Source organism: Dreissena polymorpha, chromosome 2 (assembly GCF_020536995.1).
Source record: "Dreissena polymorpha isolate Duluth1 chromosome 2, UMN_Dpol_1.0, whole genome shotgun sequence".
In the NCBI taxonomy this organism is placed as follows: Eukaryota; Metazoa; Mollusca; class Bivalvia; order Myida; family Dreissenidae; genus Dreissena; species Dreissena polymorpha.
The window spans coordinates 17,048,315-17,059,292 of NC_068356.1; the positions used below are offsets into that span (position 1 = coordinate 17,048,315).

The 10,978-nt window shown below is 36.0% G+C and overlaps 1 protein-coding gene across 1 annotated transcript; it reads right to left on the bottom strand.

The window, feature by feature from the left end:
* Window positions 1-1,864: 1,864 nt before the first annotated feature.
* On the bottom strand, window positions 1,865-9,797 carry LOC127866046 (cytochrome P450 3A24-like). Its single transcript, XM_052406297.1, has 10 exons — window positions 8,201-9,797; window positions 7,954-8,050; window positions 7,410-7,559; window positions 6,910-7,112; window positions 6,616-6,764; window positions 6,145-6,272; window positions 5,528-5,850; window positions 5,074-5,214; window positions 3,160-3,322; window positions 1,865-2,946 (listed from the first exon to the last, which is right to left on the bottom strand). Exons 1-10 carry the CDS (start codon window positions 8,242-8,244, stop codon window positions 2,863-2,865), a joined length of 1,482 nt encoding a protein of 493 aa, XP_052262257.1. The 5' UTR covers window positions 8,245-9,797; the 3' UTR covers window positions 1,865-2,862.
* Window positions 9,798-10,978: the final 1,181 nt, after the last annotated feature.

Sequence of the window (10,978 nt, forward strand, 5' to 3'; positions counted from 1 at the left end):
TGCTATTAGACAATCATACATAATTCAGAAACCTAACCCGAAGGAAATATTCTTATTTGTTTTTCCGCTTCAACACATTTTCGGATTTTGCGATGACTATAACACGATTGTGTATGAACTTAAGCATACACTAGAAATTTAAAAACCAACTGACGACTACTCCATCACTGGAGAAACGCTGGAAAAATGAGCCTTGAAAAAATGGTATAGTAATTAGTATATGCCTCAGATATTACCATCAGATATGGATAAATTTCAGCTGAAAAAATCAATTTTAGAAAAAGGTAAAAGTACCCTTCGCTTTCACAGGTGGTTAGCGTGTGGCTATGATATTAATCAGTGAAAACATCATTTTGAATGATAAATTATCACATTATAACGAAAAATCAACTTTTCTGAAAAAAGAATTTCACTATCAAATATATGTAACAAGGTATCCAACCCGCAATCACTCGAAAACGGGGTGCATCGCTTTGAACAGCCATAACTTCATCAATTTTGCAGCGATTTTCATGAAGCCGGTCTTATTCTGGAAATGTATATATCTTGTTATATTTCTATACATGCTGGGTCAAATTGTAAGAAATAACACGATACACAATTCGCTGATATATGGTATATATATATATACACCGTTGTGTAAGTCAGTTCCATCTAACCTCACTTAACCACAGTCAGCTCCTGTCCACGCACGCCCCTTGCTTTTGAAAAGGACACACATATGCACAACCTATATAGCATGTGAAAACGCTAAAACTGTTAAACGTTTAGTTTGTATTGAAAAAGCCATTCATAATGACGTGTTGAAATCAAAATCACGTGTTATGCCGTTTGCGTTCACAATTAAGGAAGTCAAAAAGCTGCGGGTTGTAAAATCGTCATTCTATGGCTTTCAATTTAATGTTTTCCATTTACCTTTAAATGGCAGTTTCAACGTTGTATTCATGTGTGTGTGCGTTATCATATATTTGAGTGCCATTTCTATTACACGCATCGTGTGTCATAATGTTAAGCAGTAATTCCCTTGACGTACGTGTGTTTATGTATGATCACGGTTTACGCAAAGCTCAATTGCTGCCCTTGTGTTGTTGTTTTTTATCCTGACAATGCTTATATTAGCATATAAGCTTTTTTATACGTTTCTGAATTATTTAAGTGACGTCTTAGTATTCTGAATTATTAAAAACGGAATTGATAATGCATCTGGTCAAGTTTTTTGTTTGTAAATAAAAAATATCACTGTAATAACGTATGTTACGCTTAAGCCAATATATACATTTGATCGGATACGATCAAAAAGTGTGAGGAGTCACTGCAAAGAAGATGGAGCGCAAAATCCAAGTTCCAAAATGATTAAGGTTGAAATTTAAAAACGTTTGGAGTTCCAAGTGGTACTTAATCATGTATTGGCTTCTTATCTTTTGAAGTGTCAAGACACGTGAGCAGAGAACAGGAACACGCATATCTCTACTTTGTCCAACCGCTTTCACAGTACTCGGTGGTAACCTCAAAAAAATCGCGCTACACTAGTTAAACCATTCGGAAGCCAGAATTAATTATATCATCGTGCATTAAATGTTTTAGCTCAATGAAGCCAAACATACATTTCCTTATTGAATTGTTGTTGTTGTTTTTTTTCTTCATTTTTTTTTACACTATTGAGAATTAATTATAACAAAACACTAACATCAGCATGACGTGTGTGATTAAGGCACTTTCAGTTTTGGTCAGTTTTGTGGTTCCCGATAGTGTGTTTCATATCTACATTACTGCTCTGACTGGAGCAAACACAATCGGAAGAAAATAGTAATGATAAGTTTTGGTTCTTGACAAGAGATCATGAAAAACAAAAGAAAGCACTAAATTAACATTACATAATTATTTCTAATAATTTAAATATATAGTGTTACTTGATAACAATGTAAAAATACATACACAAACAAAACTCCTTCCACATATAAACAAACAAAAGTAGTATCCCATATAAAACGTCATATTTCAGTGCGGTGCGAAATACGACTTTGATTCTATGTTTAGCGTCTACTTGAGTTTTTCAAACCTACCTACAGTGCATGAACAAACAAACAACTAGTAATAAAACATTTTCCGTTTACAACATTTTACATTTTGGAGTTCCAAGTGGTACTTAATCATGTATTGGCTTCTTATCTTTTGAATAGAATATACTTTAATATTGAACATAATAACATTACACATAATATTGAGATACAGTTCAAATGGAAATCTCATGCGGTAATAATATATATACAAACATCAGCTTCAAGTAAAAATGGCAAACAAAAAAGTAAAATCAACACATACATGTAATACATCAATGTACAGAGTAGGTCACATTTAAACACTTAAAAGTACCAAACATTCAACAAAAACTCGCACGATTACCATTTGTTACATGTCGTTGCAATATAAGTTAAAAGTGTCTTCGACAATTACTTATTTATTCTGTTAAAGTTTTAAGATCACTGCATTTTACCCCAACATGTCTTGTATTTGAACACAATAGCTACCTGAATTCTACACTATAGTAACACAATGTTATTATATATAAAAACTAGCATACAAAATCTTAACTCATAGTATATCAGAAATATGGATATCTTAAATCTTTTTTCATCACACTGAAGAAAAAGTACACCTACCACGTATGAATTGTGTTCAAGGTTTTAATTTGAATATTGCTGGATAAGGCCCAAGACCCAGTGCCATGTTATTCACAGATATATGTGATCATAGAAGTATACAAAGGTGTTAATCGAGTAGCAAACAATATAATAATTTATTTTGTATGTGCTTCTTTGTCGAGCTTATGTGATGGAATACCGGATAAACATCCGGTTGCTTTCAAATAGAATGTCGTCTGGTGACTCTAAGATTCACGCCATCACGAGGTACAATTGCACCCCTCGTTAGTAGGGTTAACTTGTCCTGCAAAACAACCAGAGAGGTCCATTTGAATGATGCGCAACAGTTTACATGTACTAAAATATACTTAATTATCATGGGTATATGTGCATGTGTATACTTAAGTAAGAGACCACTTGTTGAACTTTGCCCATTACTTTTAAATTACGGGCACAGCAAAAATAAAGCTTTAAGCCAAACGTGGCGAAAAAGAAGTGGAAAATACAATATACGTACTGCGGTTTCTGAGGCCTTGACAAATGTGAAGTGCTGCAGTATCCGGCAGACGGCCACCTTGATCTCAAGAAGGGCGAACCTCTGGCCGATGCACATCCGGGGACCCGCCCCAAACGGTAAGAAACTGTACGGTCGAATGTTGGACTTGTTTTCGGTTGCAAACCTTAAATACATATTGCAACGTTAGTTAAAGCCAAATATGTACATGGTCTGACAATAAATTTTGAAATCACAATATAAAAGTTCGAAATACTTTAATCGGCAATATATTGATAATGTGTTCTTCATTGTAAATAAAAACACAATTAGCTTGTCATATAAGCATTTTAATAAATTATCATATATTATATCAGTATAATAAGTTTTTGTTCAATTTGAAGTTATATCCAATGTAAGATTGTGCGGAGTGCACAAGTCGGTCATGGGCCCCAAGTTTCTCACTTGAGACCCAAATAAACTAGACTATTCTGAAAAAGATGCGAGTGGATTCATTAAGATTTGACAATAAAATGGCTTCGAGAGTATTACTATGCTGTTTTTAGTTTGACTTAGTAACCTAGTTTTTTAGTTCACATGACCCAGTTTCAATCTGGGCCAAGATTTCATTTGGACAAATGTTCTGACCAAGTTCGATGAAGACTGGCCAATTAATATTGCTAATATAGCGTCAAACAATTATCAATATAACCGTATTAGGAAAACTGCGCCGCCTCCAGCGGCAATGTTTTTCAACAAACCAGAAAATTTTCCAACTCGACCGAAAAGTTATCATAATAAGTGTTCTGACTAAGTTTAATTTTGATTGCACTAAAATGTTACTTCTAGAGTTTTAACAATAGTTCACTAAAGCCATAGAAGAAAAAATGTCCAGCCCCCGGCCAAGTTTTCGACAAACCATAACCATACTTTACCTCAGCCTAGCTATCATAAGAACAAATGTTCTTACCAAGTTTCATAAAGATTTGACAATAAATGTGACTTCTAGAGTGTTAACAAAGTTTTACTGCAAGGAGAAATGCCCCGCTCCCAGACGACCATGTTTTCAACAGACTGGAACAATTTTCGAACTCAGTCCATGTATCATAAGGACAAATTTTCTGACCAAGTTTCATGAAGATTTGACTAATGTGACTTCTAGAGAACATGGTTTTACAATAGACATATAAGTAAAAATGCACCGCCCTGTGCGGCCACGTTTTCAACAGACCGGGCCCATTTTCGATCTCACCCAGGAAAAATAAGGACAAATGTTTTGAATACGTTTCATGAACATCGGTTTATACATGTGGCTTCTAGAATGTTAATAAGATTATCCAATAGCCTTATAAGGAAAACCGTCCGCCTTCTGGCAACCAGGTTTTTCGACAGACCAGAACCATTATCGAACTCATCAAAGATATAATTGGGACTAATGTTCTGGCAAAGTTGCATGAAGATTGGACTAAAAATGTGATTTATTATTTAACAAGGTTTTACTATGCCATACAAGGAAAAGTGCCCCGCCCCTTGGCGGCCATGTTTTGCAACCGAACGGATTTTTTTTTTAAACCATCTAAGATATCATTATAACTAATGTTCTGACTAAGTTTCATGAAGATTGGACGATAAATGTGACTTCAAGAGTGTCAACAAGGTTTTGATAAAGCCATTAAGGAAAACTGCCCCTCCCTCTGGTGGCCATATTATAAACCAACCTGAACAATTTTCGAACTCGTCACAGATATTAATAGTAAACGCGTTTTGAGCAAGTTTTATGAAGACGTGACATTAAAGGGGGCCTCTAGAGAAGTAACTATGTAAATGTCGACGACACAGGACGCACAACGGAAGATGCACGACGGACAAATGGCGATAACAAAAGCTCACCATGAGCACGTCGGTCAGAGGTGAGGTAAAAAAGCCAAGTCAGTTCACCTCTCAGGCCGGAACTCCTCTGGGTCCTCCCAGTACTCCTGGTCACGATGCAGGGCCCAGATGTTACCCTGGATTGCCATGCCGGCCGGGAACCTGATGCCCTTGTACTTCCGGCTACAGGCGCCCACGCGTGTCACAATCCTGAAAAACAAATTGATTGATTGATTGATTGATTGATTTATCTAGCTCGTTATATAATTAGGTTTATCACATGCTTGTGCAAACGACATGTCAATTTGTTGATATTTGTAGTTAGCATAATTTAATGTGTAATTTATATATGTTCATACATAATTAAACGACATTTTCTCGTCGTTAACATTTACATTCAGTTTCTTTTTTGTTTTATAATTCATTGTAGTTCTGTCTACACCTAAAAAATTCTGGTTAAGAAAACACCTATAGCCCGAAATTCATAGATAATGTCCAGGCTATTTCCTTGAAATGTACTTACATGGAAGCAGTGGGGTACAATCGGCACACCTCGTCAATGACCGTGTCATAGTACGTCATCTTATTGACCAGCTCATACGTCACTTTCTTGTCCTGAAGCACCTCGTCCACTTCCTGGCAAAGTTTCGTCTGCACGTCATCGTGCGTAGCTAGCACGTGCGTGAGGAACGCGAGAACTGCTGACGTAGTCTCGTATCCGGCCAGCAGAAAAGTCAAACTCTGCGCGACTATTTCGCGGTCGCTCATAGGCACCACGGACTTCCGTTTGCCGTCGCTATTCGGGAACACCATCAGCTGAACAAGATCCGGTTGGATGTTATCATTCTGAAAGTGCAGTTACAACTGTTACTACTAGTATACTATTTGTGGACACAATTTAGTTTTCGCAAAATACGGCAACGATAATATATAATATCAATTTGAGCCAATCACTTGCATTTAAAAACACCTACTCTTCTAAACGCAGTGTACTCTACGTAATTATTTATCATGTTACGTCATGTTTGCATTCGTCTGTTGAGCTCTTAGTATTACTTCTACTGCCTATGTATTTCAGCTGCACGCACGCACGCACACGCAGGCGCACACAAACACATCAATATATATCTCGGTACTGACCCCCATCTGCTTGCGGATCTTGACCACCTCCCTCATCTGGTTGCGCAGGCGCACTACGGGGTTCATACCGAAAAGAAACACGATATTCTTCAGCGCGAACACAAAGTGTGACACGAACGGCATCAGCACTGGAAAGTAGAAACATTGAATTAAATGAAGTGTAAATGTGTTACGCTATGATGTATACCTATTGTCCACTTTAAATTCTTTCAACTTAGTACCATACCTACAAGTAACTGTAAAATCGAATTTTACACAAATACATCAAAGACAAAAAAGGACCACAATAAAAGGAAAACTAAGTAACTAAAACACGCATAAGTTAAATATTCTTATTTAAATAACAAACGCAAGAACACATCATTTAATAAACCATTGGTATTTATATTCAAATTACTTAATTATTGAAAGTTTTACTACAAACCATAATGATAATGTAAAATACACCAGCCAAGCCACACAGATACTTACTGACTAATGGCTGGAGGATGGTTTTGGACAGTCCGTCAAAGAGGACCCGGATGTTGTTCAGGAAGTCGTCATTCTCGTCCGTTTGGACGTTCGTCTGCAGACCGAACGCGCACTGTCCGATTACATCCAAAGTAAGGCGTTGGTACAGACTACAAAAAAAGCTCAACGATTAAGTCGCCTTATTATATATATGTGTGATTTTAATGTTTTAATAAATCATTATGTTTTTACTTGTAATTGATGTGAACGAAACGGACATTGGAATAATGTACACATGTTTCCTGTGATTCTAACCTGTACACATCGAACGTTTCCCCGATGTTGCACTTGTCGTCTGTGTTGCAGACGAGATGGTCGACACTGCTGTTGATGGTGGCGAACATGTCACGCAGCTTACCGCTGGAGAACGCTGGGGTCAGTGACGTTCTGCTCTTCTTCCATTGGTCACCGTTCTCAAGGAAGAGACCCAGCGACTTCCGTGGAGCCAGTGGAAACGGCTGCAACATGTAAACAAAAGCATGAATAAGAACAACTTCCATGACTCGCAATTGATCAGATGTCAGTTTTTGCTAAACAGGTTAACATGCCCGTGAAAGTATTTTTTGTAGAACTAAGTTAAATCAATGAAGTCAAATGTTAGAAAACCGCTTGTTAGTACCCGTCAGCTAAAACTGAAACACGTGTTTGCAATGACTGGTTTCAAGCTAGTTTCAGCATTAACAACTACTTCCGATGATACAAAAATAATTAACAACGATATAAAATCAAGAACGTCTACTAAAACCACTAGCCACCTTTCTGCTGCGGTAGTTGTTGAAGTCCTTGACGAGGATTTCTCGGAGAATATCGGGGTCAGCGACCGCGATTACGGGTGTCCAGCCTTCGAAGTAGCCAAACACGCGCCCGTACTTCCGGCCCCAGGTCAGCATCGCATCCAACTGCCCCTACAGTTAATATTTTCGTTTGACAAATCATATTCGTAGGCGAATGATAAATATATAAACACTATTCATATAATAAAGTTTTTATTGGGAAATATCATCATGTGTGCCTTAAAACCAAACAATGTTGTGTAAAAAAATATCACCACTATTACGTTAACGACGGAATTAAAAAGGGAATTACACAAAATAATACGTTTTATTTATTGAAACAATAAATCATTGCAAGCGTTTGATTATAAATATTGTATGCAAATTAGAAGAAAATTCTTCCAGCACTTGAGCAATTTACTAACAATTAGTTAATATAATTCATTGTCGAACACGATTTTGAGTGAGACACCTTTAACTTCACGTCCCAATAACTAGTTGAGATAAGTGTTACAAATATCAGTACCATTCTTAGGATCTGCACGAGGTTCCCTGTGATGATGTTGGGTTCCGGTCCGGGAATCGAGAGCCGCCGGAACACCGAGAAGTGCCAGCGCAAATACCTGCGAACATATAAACATAATCGCGTTAAATAGTGTACCATGTCATGTGTCCAGTTATTTGTGTAAAAGTTAAGTTCATAATCAGGAAAATACAAGCGGTTTAATAAAGTAATTTATAATTTTAATAATAGTTAACACAAATATACATACATATACCCTATGCACCCAAGGCAAAACAACACGACCGCAATCATTATGTTACAGCGTCTAAATCTGACGAATATTCCACAAATTGAAAAATAACTTAGCTAATTGCAACTGGACGATTTTAAGTGTGACGGTTGTGGACTGCCACGGGTAAATATTAAGGTGAGGTGCTGTTAATTCGGGTGCGCAAACAGGCGATTGCGCATGCGTGTATTCGTTTGCCGTCCCCCCAAGCATGCCCGGCTCAACCAAAGCGCGGATCGTAGAGTGCTGGCCCTTGAAGCAGTCTTTTTCATTGGTGGACACAATGTAGCGTCTGTTGACCTTACGGGCTCAAGAATATCTAAGAAACCCCTTTTGCGGGTGCGTTGACCCTTTTATCGGACAGCGGCGATAACAGGACGGATGCAGTAATCCACAATAACCTAACTTTCTAAATATGGTAGCTAACGCAACTGGAAGCACTTGACATTTTGAATTTTTAGTAAACACTTGATTACAGTAATCGTTCGGCAAACTATATTTGGACCTGTGAATTTAGTAGTCGACAGTTTTAGAATCCTTGACAGCAACCCCGTGCACTTGTGTAACTCTAGGGTTACATACAATTTCAAGTTTCACGAAAAAACTAGGCCTTTACCCGACTTCTCATAATTTAAAAATGTGACAAAACAAATACCCTATATTATAGCTTTTCACATTTTTGTCCATGAACATAAATACATGACGTAAGTTTAAGAATATTAATTAAAATACGTCCACAGCATTGGTCGACACATTCAAACCGAGTACCGGGTATATACAGTACTACATAAATCCATAAAATTGATTGCAAAGGGTATATATGCAAATTATTTCAATTGATGGCGGACTGACGTTAATTATTCAAACGTGCCTGTCTCACCCCCTGTACGTCGATAATCCAAACTCAGTTGGATAATTCAAACTGAAGAAAAAATGTTGGCCGAAACTGAAAGGTAGATGACTATTTTATAATTTCTGCTAATTTAGTTACTACAATGACGTAATTTTTCTACATATGTGATAGTGAATGTCTGACACACACAGGCATTTTGAATTGTGCAATGATTTAATAGTTTTCTAGTAAAAACACGATAAATTTGTCTTCGAAAAATGCTAATTGACATGAAATGCGACCTATGTGTTGAATTATTTACACGTTAATTGACAAAAGAGCGAACGAAACTGTAACAGAGATATGCCAAATTATATCAGGAATGTCCTATAAAATTTTCCTTTTAACATCTAGTGTGTTTCTGTTTTAAAATCATGTGTTTGCAGGACGGGTATTTCACTTTATGGATAAATCCAAACTGACATAAAGACATCTGGCAGTTTGGTCATTATCCATCGACTTCTTGATGTTAGTTTGGCATTATCCATACACTAGTTAGGTCATTATCCAATTTGTATATTTTTGTCCCAAACAAATACGAATATATTGCGTTTTCGAGCATTTACGCCAATACATTTCTTTACATACATACATGAAAGGTTAATACATTAAAGTCCTAGCATTTAAACATTAAAAACCTTCGATTACAATTGCTTTTGGCCTTAACCTTTCGACAATTTCATTTACTTTTTCAAGATTTTCAAACATATTCATTTTATTTTGACGTAATTGTTTTTAATTGTTATGGGTTTATTAGAGCATTGTATCCGGCAAATAACATTTTATAAAAAAGAAACGTTTATCATGTCACAACTCAACATAAATAAACGTGTTCTTAGAAATAAATGACTGAAGTTTTTATTTCTGTCGCCATTTGTTTCTTCAGTTTGAATTATCCTACTCAGTTTGGATTATCGACGTACAGGGTGTGTGTCTAGCGATTAGCAAGCGACAGCATTGAACATTTCAGTTCACCAGACCGCAGTCGGAAAATATGCACTTTAGAGACATTAAACCACCTTTGTTTTTAGGCAAAACAACAACTGGAACAATTTTCATTGGATTACCTATCACTGGTCAGTAGGTAAGAATTTAGATCAAATCCATTCTTTACCATTATATGAATTATCCGTGAAATAAAAAATATATAATTTGGTGAAATATCTTTACACTCAAGCTTGATTGTTTTCATTAAAAAGACTCACTCCAAAAATATATTGTGTTCCTTGAGAAAATTTAAAATTAAATCAATATATAATTATACTCTTTGATTGTATATCAACATCATATGTTTATTGTATAACATATAACGTTAGTGTGAATCGATAAACTATTATATTGTATCATATTATTAAAGAATAAATGAGACTTTGAAACTGAATGTAACGTATCATTGAAAAAGTAAAATTATGCATGGCTTATTAAAATTATAGCAGTGCTTAATACCAATCGCATACAATTATTAGTTGTGTACCTAAAGAAAGTCGTAACCAAAATGTGTCATTTATAACATGTTAACCCGGGGCCATTTCCAGAAACTTCACTCAGTAAATATATCGCACATTTTACTAGAACATTTTCAATTTCTTCTGCGACATACGCAGTACAGGACGTTTTAAATAACAGCTAAAATATATAGTTAATACTTGATAATTGTTATTAATTAATTACCATTCGAAATATTAAATATAAAAATTGCAAAGCCGTATGACAGAACAATTGTTTAACGTAACCTTTTTTTATGCTGCGGACATAAGATTGTACGTTTTTTTTCCCAAGAAAAAATGTCGTTTCTTACTTTAAAAACGATCGATGTTTTTAAAATCCTATTTAAATGTCCGGTGTTTCAATGAACAAACAAAAGA

What these genes read in the sequence shown, in the direction of transcription:
- LOC127866046 (XM_052406297.1), bottom strand. Translation starts at nt 8,244, where the DNA reads ATGATTGCGGTCGTGTTGTTTTGCCTTGGGTGCATAGGGTATAT. An exon ending in TCGTGCAGATCCTAAGAATG is followed by an intron (nt 7,560 to 7,953) that starts GTACTGATATTT and finishes TATTAACTGTAG; the next exon opens with GGGCAGTTGGATGCGATGCT. An exon ending in AGATCCGCAAGCAGATGGGG is followed by an intron (nt 5,851 to 6,144) that starts GTCAGTACCGAG and finishes CTGCACTTTCAG; the next exon opens with AATGATAACATCCAACCGGA.